Genomic DNA, 23387 nt, shown 5'->3' with positions numbered 1-23387 from the left:
CAGATGTTGTGATTTCTTCCACTGCACAAATTGCAGCGCTGAATATCACTGCTCGACAAGGAAGGAATGATTTTTCTTTACATTGACATTAACTCATATTTACAGTAAAGAAGCAAACACTGGCATGAACACGTATTTTAGTAACAACTGAAAGTCATCCTTGAATCTTCATGTCAACAAACTTTTCAATGACGACCAATGTAATTTCTGTTATGAGTGTTATGTGGAGAGCCCTTGAAAAAGAAAAAAAAAAAAAAAACCCTCTGGGAGTTAGAAAATCATTGTCATCTTAGCTTATACGCCTGTGACAGAACAGTAACATCTGGTATTTTGGTTTAAAAAAATGCTTAATGTTTACAAGCTGTAGTAATTTTATGAGTTAATTACAAGCATCAATAATAATGTTGATTGCTGAAGGATAAGGATTCATTTCTTTTACTATGATTGTTAAGCAAAATTTAAAAAGCGCTGAGAGTTCACCCTCTAATAGGGAGACATAGCTTGCTTTTGCAACCCTGGGTTAATGACATTCGCTGAATTGTTGTCAGGCTCTTGTGACAATCATCTTGCCTCGCATATTTTACAGTTAACTGACCAATAATACAGTTTCTTTTATACACAAAACACACACACACACACAAAATAAAGCCTCTAAAGTGCAATGCTTTGCAGTTTCTAAAAACCCTGGCCCAATACAGCAACTGTCCTGCATGTTTTAAATCTAGATTAAACATTAGTAGACAAATACAGAGTTTAGGAGTGGCTTTCAATTGAATTCAATGTGGTGGATAAATGAGTCGCCTTGGGAAAGAAATGAGAAACAGCCTCTAAGCCTCTTTTGGACTATTTAAAAAAACAAAACTCAGCATATACGATTGAAGAAAGCAGTGGCAATCTCAAACTATGCAATGAACGCAAACAACCAAACGCATATGGGAAGTCACTTCTACATGACAAAAGAATACAACTGTGTGTCTGCATCTTAATCTGCCGTTCCTCCTGTTCAGCCTCCCCTTGCTCTTCCAATGATAGCAAGAATATAGAGGAAGATGTTGATGATGTCTGTGTACAGCTGAAGGGCGGCAAACACGTATTCCTCGGGACTCAGGGCCAGTTCTTTGTTGCCGAGCAGCAGCTGTGTGTCCACTGCCAAAAACTGTAACAGAGCCATGTTTAAAATGGGTTAAACATTTGCCAGCCAACCACATATATAATGCACTGTAAATTAATTTCATGTTTAATTCGTGGGAGCACTGGGTAAGTAATGTTGCAAATTGCTAGATATCCTATAAATGGGGTTCTCAACCTTGGGGTCAGGACCCCATTTGGGGTTATGAGACACTGGAAGGGGGTCGCCAAATGCCTTCAAAGATCTAGGATTTTTTTTTTTTTAACAATTTGAGCCCATTTTTGCTTATTTATTTTACCATTTTTGTAGATCTACACCAAACTTGCCATATCTTAATCTATTTTCATCACTTTTTCTTGCCATATTTTGGCTCCTTTTAATGCATTTTTGCTACAATACCCCCATTTCTGCCACTTCTCTATCAAATTTCAATGGCCCATTTTTTCCACTTTCAAGACATTTTTAGAATTTATAAACCCTTTCAACCTAAATTTGCATATGTTGTCCTGTTTTCACCATATTTCATGCTGATTTTTCACCAATTTAACCACATTCACAATTTGTCATCCCCATTATTTGCCAGTTTAAACTAATTGTTCCAATATTGACACTTTAAACCCTTTTTACCACTTTATCTGTCCGTTTTTGACCACTCAAATTTGCAACTTTTAACCAATTTCTGTGGTTTTTAAAATCCTATTTCACTACCCTTTTCACAATTTTTGGTCACTTTTTAACCCATTTTATTTCTGATTAAAACAAGTATTTACATATTTAAGATGACTATATACTATGGTACTAATAATAAATAAACTTTCTGGATAACAGTGGATATTATTCAGATAAATAAATATGGTTATTACAGAATCATAGAACAATGGACCATCATTTTTGCTGACCTTATGGATGGGCCCCAAAAAGCTCTCCCATTTATCCCCCCTCATAGATGGCCCTGTATCTGTACATTGACTGTTTTTCAATGTTCATGTCTTTGTTCAACCATCTTCCAGTACAGTGGGGGTCCCCGATCTCAGGTACCTTTATTTTGGGGGTCGCGGGCTGAAAAGTTTGAGAACCACTGCTCTAATAGCAACTCTACTGCTGCTGATCACCATAGGACTTACACAAGTAAAGAGCATTGCTCCCAGACCAGCATACACAATGTGCAGAATCTCATTACGGATGAAGATACAAAGGATGCCGAAGAAGATCAGAACCATCAAACAAACAAAGAGCACGCCATGGCAGGAAGTGAAGTCGTATTTGGTCTGTGGGCAGAAGCACAGGCAGGGAAATTAAAGTAAATATCATGCTTTTGTGTTCATACACCCAACATGTTCAGAGATGCATGCCTGCAGGGAGAAGATGACCACGGTGAAGCACACAACTGCTGTGATGCCCACTGCCATGATGACAGAGTCTGTGTCGTGGAAGCTGGCGATCATTCCCACCATGTAGGACAGACTAAGAGTCAGGACCGACTGAAAACAAAGACAACAGTTCATCAGCATCACTGCTCATATTTAGACACTTTATAATGCTTTACAACATAGGTATAAAAAGTTTGTGTTGTCACTGTAATGTGTGTATTGTGTAGGAATCAGAGGACTGTGTGCCTATAGGAACCGGCTTTATTCACGCATTACCCAGGAGTTTCTGCGAGTGCGGGCTTCTGCCTATAAACAGCAGTAACAGTTTACAACAGTCACACTGTCATGACACACACACACACATACACAGGTCATTGTGGTATGTATCAGTGTGTACAAAAAATTTACTACATTTCTGAATGTATGGATGCCATTGTATACTGTATGTGTTTCCATGACAACACTAAAAAGCGCTGATAAATCAGCAGAAAAGTTGATATAATCATACTGAGGTGAAAAAAGACAAACAGTAGGGCTTGTTGTTGCTTTCATCACTCGTAAGTCAAATATCCAGATAAATAGATAAAAAGCTTCCTGAATTCAACTTCCTGAATCTGAAATCAAATCGACAGACTGTTCCTCTTACCAGTGCAATCAGGTTCCACGGGTGTCTTCGACGAACACTTCCACAGCAGCTGATGACACACACTGACACGAAGAACACAGCGTAGGACACAAGGTAGGTCCACATGTTCACCAAGACAAACGCCTTCACTTGTTCCACAAATGTGAACACGGCCACGAAGGCGAACGTCACCATCAGCTGAGCAGTCAGCAACAAGAAAACCTGCAGAGAAAAGTTCATTTTCACTTATGATCAAAAAGAAGACATTTTGAGGCTTTCCTTTGTTTATTCACGGGGCTCTACATCCATCTCTACCAGTTTACATGTTCTACCTGAGCTGACTCTGGCTTCCTTTCACAGTACGAACAAATCTGTGTCGGTTTAAGGCAGTGGTAGCCTAGGGGCTAAACAAGTTGACTTGCAACTGAAGGGTTGCTGGTTCAAACCTTAACCCTAATACTCTGTTGCTGCCCACTGCTCTGCTGATATCAGGAGTTTCTGAGAAATCTGTTATGTATGATTCTTTTGAAATGCAAAAAAAATACATAACTTGTTTTTTTTAAAGATCGAGACTCAAGATAATTGCTGATAATTGATTTCACTGATGATTTTAATTGATTTTACTGATGATTTTAATTGATTTTACTGATGTTTTTAAATGTTCTTATTGATTTTAAACAATTGAATGTTTTATCATGTAAAGCACATTGAGTTGCCTTGTGTATGAAATGCGCTATACAAATAAATTTGCCTTGCCTTGCCTTGTTTTTTACTATGATCTACTGCTGGTGGTCATTCATATACATTAACGCATGTAAATCCCTCCTTCGCCATATTGACCCCTATACAAGTGGAAACGATTGCCAAGTGCGCCCAGCCAATAGGCTTCGACTTCCTGGAGTGAGAACTGTCAATCAAAATGAATGCGCATGCTGCGTAAACTGTGCACAGAAACAAGGCAGCGCGTCATAGAGGAGCGCTCCGAAACTCCAAAGTTACCCATTCTACGATTGCCCACGTATAAAGCTTCTACTAAAAAAGAAAAGAAAAGTCTGGGTACAAAGCTTGTTTATAAACATCTTCGTGACCGCAACAGAATTGATCATGGAGCTGCTTTTCAAAGGTGGAAGGACTTATTGCTTTTAAAAGGATTCCGAACGGGCCAGGATTTGGTGACATTTCTCATAGATAGGTAATAAACATGTTTTATTCAAAAGTTATGGCATTCTTACAATAAATGTGTAGTTTTTGTAGTAATAAGACTTTGCTATGTTTTGAAATGCGCGTGCACAGACGTAGAGGTGTAGCTTCTGGTAGATTGACAGAGGCAGGGGAGGAAGTAGAGCTGTTGACCGTATTTTTGACCAGTTGTAATATTTTGGGTTTTATTAAGTGTTTTAATTTAATTTCAGGCTCAGCACTTTTGCTACATTAACAACCAGTTATTACATTTTGGGTTTTATTAAAAAAAATAATTATAACAATTTGGGTCCTGTATTTTAAACTGACAAAGCACTCTGGTCTTTAACATTTTATTGATACTATGTGTATTAGGTGGTTCACAATATGATGCTATTAGTAAAAGTCTGAAATTTTGCCAGATTGAATTTTTCCTTGTTCCTATTGACATTTTGAACATCTGTACCAAGTATTTTTCCGATATAACGGCACATTTTTGCACTATTTTTATTGCTCAACCGAAGAATGCACAACTTTCACAGATATCAGATACTACAACGATATAAAAGGTAAGTATGGTCATTAATAGTTTCTTTCTGTATTTATACAAGATAAGTAAGAACATTCAAACAGTTCCTGAAAATGCCTCCCCTAAAATGTGTAGCATTTGACTCAATTTTTGGTACAGATGCTTACAATGTCAATTGGAATAAGGAAAATAGCAATCTGGCAAAATTTGGTGAAAATTGTATTTTGTGAACCACCCTAATGTGCATTGAACCTGTATATATATATATATATATATATATATATATATATACGGCTATCAATGCATCTTTAGGGCGTTACCTTTCTAATGAAGGCTCTTCTTATGGTTTTGTTGTCGAGTCCAAAATCAAAATCTTGATTCTCATGAAAGGGTGGAGGCTCTTCCTCACTGTGATACACATGATCTGCAGCAGCAAAAACTTCAATAAGTTACCCAAACAAAGTGATAAAAAAACCCAACTCACTCTAAAACAATTTCGCATTGAAAAAAGAACCCACCAGGGAAGTTGTCACTGGCGTTCTGGCCTGGTGGAGAGTAGGGGAACACAGCAGGGTTGGTAAAGGCAGAGCCTTCCTTGGGGTTGGTGGACATCCCAAAACCTCCAGGTACACCTGGTGCAAAACCAATGGGTGGAGGGAAAGGGAGACCTCCTGCCATTGGCATCCCAGGCATAGACTGGCCTGGAACATTTGGGTCAAAAGCAACAGGGTATGGTGGAAACCCAGGGACAGAGGGCTGGGTGGACCCCATCTCCACAGGAGTGTATTCACTCTTCTCAGAAGTCATTTCTGCCTCGGCCTGGGAGCAGACACCAACCTGGGTGCTGATGTACAGGGTGGACTCTGGAATAAAAGAGAGCAAGTGGCTGTGTTATCAGGTTGCAATGTCAGAATGAACTTTATATCTCGGCTTTTTATTAAAACTGTAGATATCCATATACACACACCATTGTTCATCTGTTGATTAGTGCTACCTTCATACAAATAACAAAAGCGTTATTTGTTATTATTCATATTGGTCCATTGTTTTTGTCTTTTACTTTAAACCATGTAGTGATCTCACTTTCAGAAAGCTGGGGTAATACATATGTAGAGCCAATAATCAAATTAAAAAAGAGAGCATTAAGAATAATACATAAAGTGGATTTCTGGGCATCTACTAATGAATGTTTAAAAAAATTGAGAACAATAAAACTTATGGATTTAGTAAAGTTAAAATCTTTTATTCTGAGTAAGAAATAAAAGCCTTCCTTTGGGTATTATATCCCTTTTTAAACAAAGACAATGAAAGAATGATTTAAGAAGGGTTTTACATTTTTGAACAAAATACATTTAGAACAAATGTTTAAAGAAGATGCATTTCTGTTTACGGGGTTAAAGTTCAGAATGTCTAAAAATTGATTAAGAAACAAAAATGAAACATAAGTTGATAAGCTGATAAATAGCGCTGTTATTGAGTTGTTTCTGTTGTGTTTTTTTTATATAATGCTGTTTCGGAATGGGCTCCACTAAGCATTTACTGCTTCAGCCCATTCCATTTTTTGTTGTTAAAATGATTGTTTATTCTTTGTATATTGTATATTTTTGAAGACAGCCAAGAACAAATAAATATCATCATCATCACTTTATTCAAAGGAATTGAGGCAAATTTCCATTCAGAATAAATGTTACATATTTGGGGTTAGTACTGCAATCCTATATTAATATTTTCATTTCCTCATTCATAATTATTATTGTAATTATCATAAATTGGACATTTTATTATTATTATTTCAACCTGAAGCACCTTCTGTTGTATTTTCTCTCTCTCTCTCTCTCTCTATATATATATATATATATATATATATATATATATATATATATATATATATATATATATATGTATGTTTTAGGCCTTTATGTCTTCAAGTATAAAGTGCCAGTCTTGCAAATGTCTATAACTTGCACTTATTTCATTTTTTTTTAAAACGATGGCTTAATCACGTCGCTTCTTTTGTGTGTTTCATTCTTCTTCTATAAGAATACCTCTAAATGCAATTCTGCCACTACTTTTTTTTTTTTTTTTAAACCACATTGAGGATTCAAAGATGTAATGCAGATGTATATCCAAAAGTGGCAAGTAGAAAGTAATAATAAATACAAATATATATTATATATTTTTCTATAATCCAAGAAAACCCAGGCCAAGTTTCAAATAATCCACAGCCATGAAGTGATCATAGAATACAGTAAGTCTGACTAATCATAACAGATGACTGTCCTGTCCTCGTGTGAAGTTTAAAAAAAAATAAATAAAAGTACATCTTTAAGATGAGTTTTTCTCTCTGTTGTCCTTTTTTTTTCTTTTATTTTTTAATACATATAATCGTAGCTGTGATGCTGTATCTTTCACCATCTGAATTAAAACTGTATAAAATGAGGATGAACACCAGAGCAAGTCACGTGGTACAGCGGTCTTCCGGTAAAAAGTGGGAATTAAAAGCCGTGACATTTTATTTATTTTTTTATCATTTCAACAATCCATGTCCTTGTATCTCCATTGTGTGTGTTTACATGAGCTTTAACCCACAGGAGCCTGTTTGTCCAGACACAAACTAACTAACTATACATTTAACATTAGAACTGACTTTTTTTTTTTTTCCTCGACTGGCTGACGACAAAACAGGCCCCGCGTTTTACTTTCGCTTATAAACGACATGGAAACACACAGTAATGGCGACTAAATCCGTAAAATCAGCGACATGAATGAGTAAAGATGCATAGCGATAATATCACACAGCATAGCCGACCAACGGCCATGCTTTTTACGCAAGAAGAAAACAGAGATAGGTTCATCGAAGAGCCGCTGAAAAGCACCACAATGTGATGTACTAAGCCGACACAACACATATACATTACTGTTAACGACAATAGCTTATGTTCAAGTTCATTTCTAAATATATATAGTCGTTTTTTGGGGGGATTTTTTCAGCCTTTCATTTTATCCCCACAGAGAAAGAAAAACACGTACCAGAACGACGTCCCCTGCGCTGCGGAATGTGACGCGTTTACGTAACAACATGACGGTGGGAGAGATGAGAATGATTATAGTCTTTACCAGTACAGGAAAAACACCGGCTGTGACGTCATCAATACATTATAGTAGTTCAGTTATGAGAATAGTGACGTTTTAGTGTAGCATTTGTGAAAATGTAAGAGGAAATACAATACTTGTACTTCTTTATTCTATCTAAGATGGTCATTAAACCTTATCCACCCACACCATGCCAACCAGGTCACTGCCAACATGTGAATTGTACATAGATTAGATTAGATTTAATCCTGAATAAACAATATTACCAATTTTTGTTGTTGTTGTTGTTGTTGTTGTTGTTGTGATAAATCCCCAGTTTCTTCTAAACTAGTTCTGCTTGAAATTAAAACTCGAACTACAGAAAAGGAACATTTTTTAAACGGAGAATTGAAAATAGTTATTGGAAATGTTGGCGTCTAAAAGGTGGTTTCGAGCAGGTGTGGGAAACTGGCGGTCCGGGGGCCCTATGCGGCCCTTGGTGCAATTTTGTGCGGCCCCCAAAAGAGAATGCACAAGTTGACTCCAAAAACACACAAATTGGCAGAAAAATGCACGAAACGACAATAAAAATACACCAAACAAAAATATAACAACTAAAGACACATACAATGACAATAATACACACAAAACGACATACAAAACACACAAAATAAGAGGAATATATACAAAATGAACAATTTTGTTTCCTGTATAAATGCTGTGATTGATCATTTTTCTAAATGCAATCATCATTGACAATAATGCAATCTTCTGATCAATCATTTTTGCTGCCTCCACTGTGCTAAAAGTTGCCTATCTTTGGTTTATAATATAATCAACCAGCAGGTGTTAGCAAATAAAATCTTTGTCGAATAGAGATGCACAGAAAATGCTGTTTTTGGTTTGTCATATAGTTTAATGACCATCATATTCTTGTGACTGTAACTGCAATTTGTATTGTATTGTATGCACTGTATGTATTGTGAAGCACTTTGTGACTTCTGTCTGTAAAAGGTGCTATATAAATAAATATTACTTACTTACAACAATGCAAGAAAGACCCACTTCCTAGTTGTCTATTTACTGCAGAGATGGTCAACTTTTATCAGCGGAATCCACAAAAATATCGACCAATTGTTTTTTGTATTTATGTTGCAATTTTTCTTTACTCTTCTGTTATACTTGCAGTCATCTTGTGTGTTTTTGGAGTAATTTTGTAATTTTGTATTTTACTATTCATTTTAGTTTTTGGGGGTCATTTTGTGTAATTTTGTTGTATATTTTTTAGTTGTTTTGTCCGTTCATTAATTTTGTGCATTTCTGTTGTCCTTTGTGTGTATTTCTGTAAATGAATGTGTTTTTTGGAGTCATTTTGTACAAATTTAGACCGAGGGCTACACGCAGTCCTCGAGCCGCCATTTGCACGTGTCTGATCTACTGCAACATCACAATGGGACCAATGTTAAAGTTATCATTAAAGCACACAATAAAAACAAAGAAAAGCACATTTAGAGGGTAAAATTACATTTATTTCTTAAATTAAACATCTGTGTATCATCGAGTCATGCATTACAGGTTAAGAATGTTCTGCTCTTGCATTAGAAAACAATTAACACCCAAAGACAAGAAATGTGACTATTTTTGACAAGTTACCAGCAGTCAGTCACACTGTCCTCAATCAAACTGCTCAAGTATAAAAAGCAACACTGTTAAACTCAGCAATATTAAAGATAAAGAGAAAGGAAAATACCTGGACATATTGCTATACTTTTCTTGTATGAATTGTCCTTCAGTGCAGTGCTTTTGTTCAGCCACATTTGAATACCAAATAATGGTTTTGTTCTTGGAAAAAAAAAAAAATGCAGCTCCACACATGGATTTGTTCAACACAAGTTTTCCAACAAACAGATGAAACTAGGCAAAGGTTTATTGTTGGAAGGCTTGACAATAAATATATAAATAGCATATTTTAAAATGCACATTGACTCAAATTTTTTTATTAAAACGAAAGATTCACATTCAACAGCATTTCCTCCCTTTTAGCTGAGCTTAAATAAGGTGTAATGTAAAAGGAAGGATCATTAGTGCTTCAGTCAGCTTCAGCTGTGACACCAGTGTTTCTTCTAATGTACTGAGAACATAACACTTAAAAAGAATTAGAGCTTTTCTAATCTACCTCACTCCAAACAGTTATAATAATAATGAAAAAAAAAAAAAAAAAACTAAATAAAACGCTGTATTCTGTTTTAATGACTGCATAGCTTACCAAACATATTAACTGTCTGAAATGATGGTGTTTCATTCATCGTTTTGGTTTGGTAGGTTTTTGGTTAGTGTTCAAAGTGGTGTGGAAGAAATATGGTCATAAGACGTAAATGAACTTGAGATTTTTTTTTTTTTCCCAAAATGTTCACCTTATATCAGAGGGCACCACTGAAGACATGGTAACTGGAACCACTTCCTGTGTAATGGGAGAAATAGCAGTTAGCGAGGGGTTCTTTCTGAAATTATATAGTTAATAATGATGTAAACAGGAGATGGAGTTATCTGTAGATTACATTTTTAACATATCCAAGGCTTTTGTTGTGAAAGTTTAGGAAAGGAAGCACTTCCCTTTGTCAACAGTAATAAAGACAGTTGGACCATCTGTTTTAGCAAATATAAAGTGTATTTCCTTTGAATTGTATATCTCACAGGAAGCTGCGCCTCTAATCAGTAGTGGCCCAAGAAATAAGGTGTATACGTTCCAAAGAAACATTATGTATATGTAAGTATATACACAGCATTCAGCGCTAGTTTACTTGTGGTTCTCAGAGTCAACTTAAACAACTTTGACTATTTTAACTGCTGAATAAATATTAAATATTTAAATAGATCCAATAGTGACAAAATACTGATCTTATACTAGAATTAAATATATGGTAATTATTTATTTCCCTCCACATTTTTTAGGCTCTTCGGTGAAAAGCGTGACAACTTAGGAGAGTCGACCATGTCTCTGCCTGTGCTTTGGGCCCCTACAAAACTCCACCGTCTTCATAGGTGGGGTTCACTTCCCGTTAAGAATAACCTTGGGAGCGTTACTGCATGCGGTCCGTCTGGAGCTGCTGGGGTTGGTACTGGCTGAAGGCTGCAGCAGCAGCAGCAGCTCCTGGGGTGGCGGCGGTGGCGAGCGGCTGCTGAACCGTGTATCCATAACCTGCTGCGGTCATGTAGCTGGTTGGTGCCGGTGAGGCTGCGTATGGATACTGCTCATAGGCAGCTGCAGCGGCGGCAGCAGTGGCAGCAGCTGCAGAGTACTGGGCGTAAGCTGCCCCAGTATAGTCAAGGTACGGGGAAGTAGCGGCAGCAGCTGTTGCTGTGGCAGCAGAGGATTGAACGTGGGGGATGACTACACTGGGTTGGACAAAGGCTTGAGGGTAGACATAATGGGCAGGGATCCTGCAGGGTACAAAGATACAACAGTTAAGCTCAATATCACTGTTGGTTGTCTTTCCAGTGCTAAAATTAAATAGTGGAAAACTGAACAAAACCAAAAACAAAGGTGCCAAATACGTCAATCCAGTCCTCAGAACACAGCAAAAGCATTCATTAAGAACTGAAAAACCCTACCTAGGAATAAGAAGTTAAAAAGCAGCAAAAACCAAATCACAAAAAGAAACACAAGCGCAGCTTTAATGTTCAAACAGCACCCGAATCCGCGATGAAGTGAGGCATTAAAAGGAGATACAGCCAAGCTCTGCACCCAGTGTTTGACTGAAAAATCAGATTTGACAAAATGCCAACTTGATACACAACACCAAAACTTATCAATAGGAGATATGGACATTATTCTGTCCACATACTGCCACACCAACACCACACGGACGGGCATGCCCAAACATGTTAATAGGTCTTTAAACACAAACAAATGGCAGAAGAAGGCCCTGGTTGTCTTTAAAAGCAGTGCATTAAATTAGAACGCTGATGTAACCGTTTCAGTAACCACATGGCCTCTCCTGGCCTGGATTGGGTGCTTAGTTGTATTAGGTTCTGCTTGGGCCGTGACGTATCAATCTGTGGAGGAAATCTACGTTTGAAGAGCAATAGATGGTTTTCACGTGACATCATAGCCGATTTGCATAACAATTGGCAACCGGAAGTCGGCGATGTTGGAGGATATACACAAGCTGATGTGGAGCTTTGTGCTTGTGTGGTTCAGTTGTTACGCTTTGTTTCTTAGCGAAATGTCCACACTTTGTGCTGTTGTTGGATGCGGACATGATTCTATTCGAGACAAAGGGGTTTATAAACTATTTAGAATACCAGCAACTGTCAAAAAAAAAACAAGGAGAAAAGACAAGAGAATTGTCGGAGCGCCCAAGACGTCTATGGCTGTCAAATATAAACAGAGCGGACTTAAATGAAAACAAAACTAAATATACACGGGTTTGCAGTGACCATTTTATCAGTGGTAAGTACCATGATGGTCTAGCATTTTCATCTGACTGTGCAAAAAACTTGACATTTGGAAGTCTTTATTTCAATTATCATTTGCGAGGGAAACGTGCTACGTTGTATGATGAATGCTTGTCAAACTGGGCTCCAACTCAAAACCTTGGCCATGACAAAGTAAAGAAAAGCTCAAAGTCACTTGATCGAAGCTATAGACATGTCGAGAGAGAGAGAATAAAAGACGGAAACTTGCTGCAGAGGAGTCAAAAACACAAAAACCTTCGACATCGCACGGTGAGGTGTGATTGGGCTGTTGTACTTATTCTTTTACTTGATCACTATATTGAAAATAAAAGTTATTAAAATTGTGGCTTTGCTTGTTTTCATTTATTATTATTATTTATGTTTTTGCAATTGTGGGGTGAACAACCATGTAAATGTCATGTAAATTATCTAGTAATGTAACTGGTTACCGTAATACATTTTTATTTTTCTGTTTTGCAAACTATTGAACAAGAAATAAAAAACTGTACACACATTAATGTGTTTAAAGTTATTTGAGTTGTTCTGCATAAGGAGACATACATATTCAACAAATCATGATATTTCAAAGTCATATTATTTAGTACTGTTTGCTGTTGAATGAATTATGGCACCAAGAGTGGTGAAATATGTCGATGACGTGAACACATTAGTAGACACGCTGTTAGCAGATGTAGTTTTGTTTGTGTGTATTTCCTCCAATATGGCAGCGTGTGGTTAGGCAAGCTGCTTTGGTCACGTGGTTGAAAACGATCTATTCTATGTGCACTCATCGGGGTGTGATGAATGCATGAATACAAGTTTTAGTATCTGTATGGGGCGCTGATTGTAAAGTTGTGCATGCTACAATAAACAGCAACATTTAGCAACAAACCACGTTTAGAAAACGTATGTGAACTTTTGTGTGTTACTTTTGACCAGATTTACAGCAATATTTGTAAAATTTGTGGATATTTTTTCTTGTAAAAATATGTTAAATCTAAATATTTAATCTAAATGCTAAATGTTACATTTAAATATACACGTTAAATCTAAATCTAAATCTTAAATCTAAATGAAACTAAATATTTGGCTAATATGTAAATTTACCTTTTAGATTTAGCAATTTAACATTTAACATGAACTTTTATCATTTAACATTTAAATATAGATGTAACATTTAGCATTTCAATTTAACATTTAGATTTAGATGTAACATTTGGCATTTAGATTTAACATTTATGTTGAAATGTAACATTTAGATTTAAAATGTAAAATGTATATTTAACATTTAGATTTAGATTTAACATTTACATTTTAGATTTAGATTTAACATTTACATTTAGATTTAACATTTACATTTTAGATTTAGATTTAACATTTACATTTAGATTTAACATTTACCATTTAGATTTACCATTAAGCATTTAGATTTAACAATATTTTAAAATGTAACATTTAGATTTAGATTTAAGATTGACATATTTCTTACAAGAAATAAAAATATTATTGCTGTAGATGTGGTTAAAAGTACGGTAACTTTACAATGGGTGCCCCATATATCTGGGCAAAGTTGACCCTATTCTAAACTCATGTTCAAGAAGACCTAATAAAATAGCCAAAGGAGCAGGTGTGAAATCTATCTGTGACCCCCCCCCCCCCCCCCCCCCCCCCCCCCCCCCCCCCCCCCCCCACACACACACACACACACACACACACACACACACACACACACACACACACACACACACACACACACACACACACACACACACACACACACACACACACACACACACACACACACACACGCTAACTTGACAGACAAGGGAGGCTGGACGCATGCTATTTTTGCTCCTCTTGTCATCTCCAAAGGACAGGCTGATTTTCTCCTTCAGCAACACATGGCAGAAAACTAGTCGCTGCCACTGAACAACTACTGTGAATTTGCCTCTTTTATTATCAACTCTCCACTGATTACAGTGAGATATACACAACCAGCTAATTTTCGATTATGGCTGTGCGCTGAATAAACTTCATGTCGGAGTGCTTAAGTCAAATTTAAACAAAACGAGTGACACTAGAAGGAGAGTATTTTTCTTTTGACGTTACTTTTATACATATACAACTTTAACCTTGATATCACAGCAACAACTGACTAGAGCATTCATGTAAAAGGAGATGGTCGAACATTTTGTCATCCCGCAAGATATGTGCTAAATAAAGGTTCTTTGTAAATCACCAGGACACATGGGTAATCCCCAGTGCATAGCCACAAGGCTTCATGAGCGCATGGCTCGGCCCACCTGTTGTCCGCAGTCGAGCGGCTCTGTCTGTACCATACATTATTAACACCACTGCTGAGTGACTCCTATTTTCCATCTGAATTTGAGAGGCCGTGCAGATCACTGTAGCCAACAGCTGCTGCCTAGAGACCGCCTAAGAACCCTGACTGTCTCCAGCCCAACGCGCAGTGACTATTAGAGTCACTTTAATGTCATTAAATGCACAACTATAGCAATTTTGACACTGCTTTTGCTAATGTCAGAACTGTATTAACTATTTAATGGAATAGGTTTCACGCTTAAAGCTGCTACCCCCTGTAATGTCTTTATTAGATAAAATCATAGTGTTTGCCTCATAGATCAATCACTTACTCCAATAAGAAAGGAAAAAGGTCAGAATTGTCGCTTGAAAGTTTGTTTTCATGTCCACTGTAAACACTCCATTTGCTGACATTTTCATGCATTGCATTGTGGGATGTGTAGTCCCATAAATAAATCCATAGAAGTGTTTTTACTTCCTTCTTATCGTGATCTATTGCAATGATTAGCTTGACACCATTTGTGTTCTAGTTTGTTCCTGGTATTATCAATGATATCGGAATGAAGTAAAAACACATCCATGTATCCGTCTCTACATCCCACAATGCAATGCGTGAAAATGTCAACAAATGAACTTTCTAGTGGCAATTTCAACCTTTTTGGGAGTAAATGTTTGATTTATTGATCTATGAGGAATACTCTATGATTTTATCTAATAAATAATTAACTTAGGTAGCAGCTTTAAGTAATAACTTTATGGTTTTTAAGCTAGGAGAAACACAAGTGAAATGTTTCGACTAATGTTTGTGGTTTGAGTTGCTGATACAAACTGGCTGGCCATGTATTGTGTAGCCCTATGTACTGTATATGCTACAAGTGAAAGCAATAGGTTAATAGAAAAAAAAACACAGCATCATGGGTAAGAAAAAAAAAAACCAAAAGATTAACTCCCCACATGCAAACTAATGTTTGTTTTGTTGCAGGGGATCGATTCTTTTAAATTAACACTGTGTGCTGATCAGCCCCCTTTGACAACAAAACGTAATCAACCTAATGTTAACGTAAAACTAGGGGGAAAAAAAGAATCACAATCTAAAGCACAATCGTTAAAAAAAAAAGGAAAAGAATAAACGCCCCATTACAGAGTTAACATTTCCTAACAAAGCTTTAAGTCTGCACAGAAAACGTCCCGTACACGCAACCTCCCCCACCGCAAGTTGGAATAAGCACACAGTTAAGCTCAACACCACATCATACTGAAAACAAGGCACACACACCAGTCTGTGGACTAAGAAAAACTTGGGAGAAAAAACAACAACAACAACAACAGAAGACTTCCATGCATCTAGTCACCATTTCAGCTCGTTTGTGTATGTCACAGTTTACAGGTAACCCTTTAGTGCTCTGCCCAATGCTATTCCTCAAATCATCATGTCCCTTCATCAGCTATTTTAACCGTTACCGAGCCTGTCAGATCAGAGAGAGATAGACAACATCGTCAAAGTCAAATCCTGGATTGGCAGAGGACAAGCGCTCAGTTCCTTCACAGTCAAACCCTCAAACAGCAGAGGAGCACACATGAAACACTCACATGTCCTTATTCAGGGGGAAATAGGTGGAGGCAACAATGAATACATGTTTAAAACAATTAAAACAGGTTACAGAAACATCATCATAGACACAAAAAAGGCAGTTGATTTCCAATTTTATACAGACATATTTATGAAGAGGAGATAAAGTGCATAGTGACATACCCGTAAGGTCTTTGGATGAATGCTGGATGGATCTGAGGCATGCCAAATGCAAATCCTGTACATAAAACAAACTGGTGTTAAAAATCTGATGAAAGAGAGATCATTTACAGGAAAAAACTTAAACTAGTGTTTAAAGATCTACTAGAAGAAAAAAAAAACACCATTGCAATTCTGATTTGAGCAGGTGAGGAAGCTGTTGGTGTTTGCATAAAACTCATGTTTCAAGTTTAGGCTCCAATTAGTTAGTGACCCACCTGGCTGTATGACCCTCGGTTTGGCCCCCAGGTAGGCCAGGTTTACGTTAGCTTTCCTTCCATCTATAATCGGGTTAGGGTCCTTGCAGGCTCTGTCAGCTGAGGACCGGTCTGCCATGGTCACCTGAAGAAGAAGAAGAGGTAGAAACTTCACCTAGGTACATATTAGCACTAGGGGACAGACATTTTAACCCAGGGGTCACCAACACGAGGTCCGCAGGCACCAGGTAGTCCTTATAGACCACTGCTTGTTCTAACAGCAGCTCTAGTCACCAATGAGCTCCGTCTAACATATGATTTACTTCTCAGGCTTCAAACTCACAAAGATAAATACGGATGACAGATGTAGTAGATACTACCGTTACATACTGTGGCACGTCACATGTTTATCTGTTAAATGAATCATCTTTAAATGTTTATTTACACAAAAACACTGTGACAAAAGTGGAACAATTGGGATTTTCTTAAAGGTCAGATTTAGTTTTTGGATTGTGATACAAAATAAAAACCCAAAACAAAACAAAAAACATTATTTTAAAAAAACACAAAGTGGATGTTTGTAAAATATGACAAAATTGTTAAATTCCACAAACATGTGGTATGTTTTACGATGAGTTAAAAGTTGTTGATGGCTAGGGATGGTTTCTTTATAAGTTGTAATGAAAATGAAAGAATTGCATAAATGGAGAAAAATGAAACTTAAACATTCCCCCCTTTTCTTTTTTTTTTTTTTTTTAAAGTTACTGCTTATCTTACATCATAATATTAAAATGTAGTGTCTAAGGAGTGTGTATGAAACTGGTAGCCCTTTGTATTATTCAGGATCTTTGAAGTAGCTCCAGTTTCAGAAAGGTTAGTGACCTCTGCTTTAAACAGTGGATGTTAGAAACAGATCATGAACTCACAACTGTGCAATATTTCTGAACTAGAAACTGGACAGAAAAACTATTAAAAAAAACAAAAACAAAAACAAAAAACAAATTTATTTTACTTACAAATCCATATCCTCTGGACTTCCCAGTCTGCCGATCAGTGATCACCACAGCCTCCTCGATGTCTCCAAACACCTCGAAGTATTTCCTGAGGCTGGAGTCGGTGGTGTGATAAGGAAGCCCCCCCACAAAGATCTTAGTGTAGGTGGTGTCCTTCTGAGCAGAGTGCATCATGTGTAGGAGAGAGTTGGAGGCACCAGGGAGAAGTTTGGAGGTAGAAAAGCAAAGTGCAGAGCTCTGTGGAGCAGTAGCAGCAGCGTGTGTGTGTGTGTGTGTGTGTGTGTGGATCAGGAGGAGGACTGCAGGGAACACCTGTTAGTTTGTTGTGAAAGGATCACAGTTGTCAGAGTGTCACAGCGATACTTGACTCCACCCAGATCCAGATCCAGATCCAGACCACCACCACCACCACACCGCGATCAGATACCTACCGTCGGACAGCTGCTAGCACTGTGGGGAGGACACGCAGTCCTTAGTGGAGCAAACTTTGGCCTACTGTGTAAAATACCTAGAAACATTCTGATATACTTTAATAATGCACCTGTAACACACTATATACTATAGTGAGTTATTAGAGCCCCTCCCCCACACATATACAAATAAAATATAGTTGTTTTTTTACCCTTCACTTCCTGTAAATGTACTTGTAGTTAGCTTACAGGCTAACAGTTAAACAAGCAAATGTTTAAGCTTTTTGTGTTAAAACCCACGAGCATAGTAGATTTACTTTTAATATATATATATATTTAAAGAAAATCTTAATATTTTTTAAAAAAAAACAAGCAGAAATGCTAAATGCTAACAGCAAGGGAAATTTAAAAAATAAATACATACATACATTTATGTCTTGAATAAAAAAAAGTTATAGCATGTAATTTATTATTTGTTCCCTAAATATTTGAAAAATAAACAGTTGTGTTTAAAAAGAAAAAAAAAAAGTAATAAACTATTAACGCATTTTTGAGTAGCCTCAAAAGATTCTTAATACTGGGAATAATATAAATTTTTAAAAAATTAAACATTTTCCATAACTTGTACATGTAAATGATAAAAATTCTCTTTTTCAATATTATTATTATTTTTAATTATCACAACACATTTCATAAACGAGGTAACATCAGCAGTACAGTATGTTTTCCTTAATATCGAGGCCTATTTCAGTCTTTGCTGCGTGAAACAATCCTGTTAAAGCGTTCGATGTTGGTAAGTGTAATCCTGAAGCAGGTAAAGTAATGTACAAAGGTAGGCCTTACATCCACATTAGATATTTTATGACTGTCTTAATGTTGCTGCTAGAGTACTTTAAAAAAAAAAAAAAAGTTTTTGGTTTAGTTAATGTATGTTAAGTATGTTAAGAGTCTCCAAACTTGATTTGACACATTTTCATCTTTAGAACTGAATGTATCTGTATCTTCAGAGCATTCCCTTCTACCCGCTGTAGGTTTAGACAAGCCTTACTACAAAATACTACAAGGATGGAGGTAAATATATACATACAATATACAGAAACCAGCTTGAAGGCGTTAAACGACAAGTCAACACATTTTCTGATTGTAAAAGTTTTAATTTTAGAACATTATGTACCAATTAAAACAGTTCGAGATACATTATAAATACAACTCTGTACATTAGAATACTGTAAATACTATGTTCAAATACATGAATATTTACAACTCCTTACGGAGAGCAGCTTTGTTCTTTTTTTAAAGTAAGGTTTTGGGTTTCATCAGCCTAAATATTCCATTTATTTGAAGTGTTTTCCACAGTTCACCACTTGTTATGACTTCAATGTACATGTACAAATAAGACAAATAAGTTTAGCTTATGCTAGTTTTACATGATTTCTATTTTTAGCCAAGACAAATTATTGCTCAATCAGGAAGAAATGTAATTTTTCTGTACCTTTTAAGGGTACATGTTAGGGTTTAACTGTTGTCCATTATCTCAGCACAGCATTTTAAATACTTTTGGGCATCATGACACATTTACATGGTTTAGTCCACAACTACCTGAACATCTCATGGAGTTGTCTGTGATTTATGTGTCCCTGTTTATGCAAATGTGGTAATAAGGCATCCGTTTATCTAAAGACTAGCTGCTTTGTTTAGCAAATCTGCAGGTACACACACACACACACACACACGCACAAGCATACACGCACACACACGCAAACACTTCATCAGTCCAATATGGAAGACGGTCAGTGAATCTCCTTCCTCCTAGAATCAATTCCAGTGCAAGCGTCCATGTTGGATCATTTCCTCCACAGTGATAAAGTCCTTCGACAGATTCATTTCCAAATGACAATGAAAAGCAACTCAGGTTTAGCAGATGTGTACCATATTAAGGATGTGTGGCCTCTTTCCAAGAAACATGGCACCAAACCTGGAGAGCACGTCAATATATGTACATTATAAAAAATACCATCTTAATCTGAACAGCAGATATGGAACCTCAGTTCTTTGGTTAGCCCTGATATAGCGTATTGATGTAAATATCAATGTTTAATAACAGTAGTACATTCTTTAACTGATTACTCCGTTATGAGGGGGAGCGTGTTGTCTTACAAAAATACTAAATACTGTATGATATTCAGAATCAGTACTAATGTAAGAAACATTAAATGGACAATACTTTAGGATTCTCATTTAAAAGAAGCGTACAAAATATCATCTTCGAGAAAACTGATATATGCATAGTGTTTTCTTTTTCAGTGAACGGTACAAGAAATACTTTCAATAAATGCACAGGAGAGCAAACAGCCCAGTAGACGACCAGAGTCCAAGAGCATCAGTGGTTTATAGTCAATGGAAGTGACATCCCCCTTTTCCACCATTTCTTCTTTCTACGGGTCCTATCTGATGAGAGTCTGGGGCTCCATGTCCATGGAGGGTGGTCCTCTGCTAAGACGAGATGGCTTCACAAACACACCGTGGCCAGGGGGACAGCGGAAATACACTCTGCCCTGGACGGTCCCGTTGTGTTTACCTAAAGGACCAGCAGGAGTGAAACAAATGATCAACGTCATTGTTATACATCATTTATTTCCAAGATTCACCATCATACGTGTGAGTCTTTCATAGGAGGCAGAACACACACATCAAATACAGACTTTAATTACCTCCACCAAGAAGGACATATTTTTAAAGGCGTTCAGCTATTGGTTTGTCTGTTAGCGGGATTTCGTCAAAAGTACTAGATGGATTTTGATAGCATTTTAACCAAAGATAGACCTTACGCCATGAAATATTCCGTAAATTTTTTGGGGTGGATCCAAATCAATATGCTGAGTCTGATTCAGTTAAAAAAAAATCGACAATCAACGGTATCTCTGAAGTTGCGTTCACTTCACACTGAACGAGACTTCAGTGACTATAGCTGCTTAAATTGTGAGGACTCGCTTGAATAGTCGCGCTTTTTGCTCGATTCATCGCTTCATCTACCCCAGTGACATGACAACCGGGGTAATGACGTGGGGAGAAACTAATTGCAGTTTGTACTGTATGTCGTGACACAGCGTGACTAAAAGTTCAAAATTTTCAACTTTGAGCAACTTCCAACGACTCAGATTGCGCAATCGAGTCGCTGGTGTCGCGAGAGTTGAGTTGCTTGACGTTGGGTCATTTACATTGATTTTGAATGTGATTTCGTCGCCAGAGTAGCTGAACTCGCATTCGGTGTGAACACACCTTTATCATTACAGAAATTTCAAAAAAGAATATCTCAGTTTATATTTGACTAATTTTTATGAACATTGACTCAGCTATGTTAGGTGGCTTCTTTAATTAACCCACTGATTTTCATACCATGATCAGGATCACTGATCCAGATACTTTCACTATCTGCCAAATATGGTATTTGGTGCTTGGCGGAGGTTGCCAATATCTTGAGTGCGCTTGTTTATTATTTAGTTTCTTTAAATATGATTTTAAAAAAGCAGTTACTACTAGTAATTGTAAATGAATACAAAGAAAAATGATATTAATAGTATTACATTAATAGTAATACCTTTAGTGTTCATCTTAATTTAAAAATAAATAAACACATACATAAACCTGTAGAGAACATACAGATATAAATTTCATTATGCATATGAGTGACTCACCCACAGCCATGTCGAGCTTTACTCCAATCCAGATCCCCTTTGCAAACTCCACACCTCCCACATAGTGAACCGTTCCTCTCCTCTTCCCCACCCACACTTGCTCCCCTGGTGCCATCCAGTCAGGGAGCTGAGCGACAGGGGTGCTCTCGTCCCCGCTGGAGTCCCCAGAGGGCTCAGCACTGCTTGGGTTAGGACTGGGACAGGGACTACCATGTGGGAGATCTCCCTGGGCTGGTTCCTGGATTAGAGGTTCTCCTCCTGCTCGTGGAGGTGGACCGCAGGAAGAGGTCGTGGATAATGATAAAATTGAAGATGGAAATGATGGGCGTAGGACTGGTGGATGAAGAACCGTTATGGTGGGAGGTTGAACAACCTCAGATGTGGAGTTTGGAGGTCTGACTGAAGTGCAACATGCTACAGCGTGAGGCGGGGACATGGGTTGTTCATGGTTTGAACCTAAACCTAAACCTTTTGTATTCTCAGAATTAGTCGACTGAAGAGTCTCAGCAATATCAGAGACTTTCTGTGCGTCAGTGTCACTCAGTTTCATGACATCAGGTGTTTTTAGATTGAAATCTTCCACATCCTGCTTCCAGCCCTTAGTAAAATGTACAAAATCACTCTCTCCAATGGTGTCGTCCGCTCCTTTAAAGTCAGTGAACTCCTGACTGGTGCTGAGAACACAGTTGTTTGAGATAAAAGAGGACTCCTGATCTGTGCAGTTAGTAATACTGACAGGTGTCGAGGATAATTGGAACAGCAGGTCCTGAACTCCACCTGCAGAGGCACTTTTGGCTTGAGGGCAGCTTCTTCCAACAGGACAGCCAGGAGGATCATGGGAGTCTCTGGAGTTGCAGCTGATGTGGTCTGAGCTCTCACTGCTGTTTAAAGGCATGTCCGACAGCGTGGCGTTAGAAGCGCTGTGTGAAAAGTAGCCGCTCGTGCAGCTACTGACCGTGGGGCTTCGCGACACGTTCCTCTCCGCACTCCTGCTCTCACACCGGCCCCCCTGCATGTCAGGACCACACTCTTGGTTCTCCAGAGTGGCATTAAACATATCAAAGTTTGCAAAATCTTCAGGGATGTAAGCAGGAAAGCTGCTTTGGTCCAGAGTGCCTCGGTTGAGATTCTGAGTCATGTTCACATTGGTCTCCTCATCTTCAGAATCCTGCTGATAAAACAAGGGACAGAACACAAAGCAAACCTTGGTGACTATTTAAATGCTGCATTAGTCTCTGTGAACACTTCAAACAAAAGGAGGAAGTGAAATGTGGAGATGGAGAAGGCAAATGAGCATCTGTTTTAGCTTTATAAATGTTATATACAGGCAGCAAAGTGGTTAGCACTCCCGTTTCAAAACAAGGCCTGGATTTGACTGCTGTGTGGGGAACCGTCCTGTGTAGAGTTTGCGTGTTCTCCTGGGTTCTCCTGCATCTTCTCACAATCCAAAACTATGTTAAGCTAATTGGAGCTGAATGAATGGCTGCCTGTTTTTTGTGTGTTGGCCCTGTAAATAAGTTATTCCCATCCAGGGGTACGCGTACCTCTAAGGGTACAGGAGCACATTGCAGGGATTACTCAGAAACATTAATCAATACA

The 23387-nt window shown here is 37.6% G+C and overlaps 3 protein-coding genes across 13 annotated transcripts in view; all 3 read right to left on the bottom strand.

Annotated features, from left to right (window-relative positions):
• Positions 1-419: 419 nt before the first annotated feature.
• grinab (glutamate receptor, ionotropic, N-methyl D-aspartate-associated protein 1b (glutamate binding)) lies at positions 420-7972 on the bottom strand. The gene is made up of 7 exons (XM_028471654.1): positions 7863-7972; positions 5351-5695; positions 5153-5256; positions 3146-3346; positions 2482-2610; positions 2254-2397; positions 420-1156 (listed from the first exon to the last, which is right to left on the bottom strand). The coding sequence occupies exons 2-7, from the start codon at positions 5637-5639 to the stop codon at positions 1004-1006; spliced, it is 1020 nt and encodes a 339-aa protein (XP_028327455.1). The 5' UTR covers positions 5640-5695; positions 7863-7972; the 3' UTR covers positions 420-1003.
• A 2232-nt stretch (positions 7973-10204) lies between these two features.
• On the bottom strand, positions 10205-18096 carry rbm24b (RNA binding motif protein 24b). 2 transcript variants are annotated; one of them, XM_028470718.1, is made up of 4 exons: positions 17687-18096; positions 16692-16815; positions 16438-16492; positions 10205-11384 (listed from the first exon to the last, which is right to left on the bottom strand). In XM_028470718.1, exons 1-4 carry the CDS (start codon positions 17855-17857, stop codon positions 10985-10987), a joined length of 750 nt encoding a protein of 249 aa, XP_028326519.1. In that variant the 5' UTR covers positions 17858-18096; the 3' UTR covers positions 10205-10984. The 2 variants fall into 2 exon arrangements, with proteins under 2 accessions (XP_028326519.1, XP_028326517.1); XM_028470716.1 differs by having other exon boundaries at positions 10205-11345; positions 17687-18090.
• A 1130-nt stretch (positions 18097-19226) lies between these two features.
• kif13a (kinesin family member 13A) overlaps positions 19227-23387 on the bottom strand; it is a 45143-nt gene continuing 40982 nt past the window's right edge. For 7 of the 10 annotated variants that reach the window (XM_028470229.1, XM_028470232.1, XM_028470233.1 and 4 more), the window contains 2 exons: positions 21789-22959; positions 19227-20671 (listed from right to left, as the gene is read on the bottom strand). In XM_028470229.1, coding sequence (XP_028326030.1) covers positions 20538-20671; positions 21789-22959 — 1305 coding nt within the window. In that variant the 3' untranslated portion in view covers positions 19227-20537. The remainder of the gene's footprint in view (positions 20672-21788; positions 22960-23387) is intronic. The other 3 variants (XM_028470231.1, XM_028470235.1, XM_028470239.1) reach the window with 1 other exon arrangement.

The sequence above is a fragment of the Gouania willdenowi genome, chromosome 16, assembly GCF_900634775.1.
Source record: "Gouania willdenowi chromosome 16, fGouWil2.1, whole genome shotgun sequence".
Lineage (NCBI taxonomy): Eukaryota > Metazoa > Chordata > Actinopteri > Blenniiformes > Gobiesocidae > Gouania > Gouania willdenowi.
This window is presented reverse-complemented; position numbering and strand designations above follow the sequence as displayed.

Bases quoted from the DNA above. Each gene is read 5' to 3' on its own strand.
- grinab (XM_028471654.1), bottom strand. From the start codon at position 5,639: ATGACTTCTGAGAAGAGTGAATACACTCCTGTGGAGATGGGGTCCACC. The intron at 5,257-5,350 runs GTGGGTTCTTTT...TTGCTGCTGCAG, and splicing joins CGCCAGTGACAACTTCCCTG to ATCATGTGTATCACAGTGAG. The intron at 2,611-3,145 runs GTAAGAGGAACA...CTTTGTTTTCAG, and splicing joins CGTGGAACCTGATTGCACTG to TCGGTCCTGACTCTTAGTCT.
- rbm24b (XM_028470718.1), bottom strand. From the start codon at position 17,857: ATGATGCACTCTGCTCAGAAGGACACCACCTACACTAAGATCTTTGTG. The intron at 16,816-17,686 runs GTAAGTAAAATA...CTTCTTCTTCAG, and splicing joins AGTCCAGAGGATATGGATTT to GTGACCATGGCAGACCGGTC. The intron at 11,385-16,437 runs GTATGTCACTAT...GACAACCAACAG, and splicing joins TTCATCCAAAGACCTTACGG to TGATATTGAGCTTAACTGTT.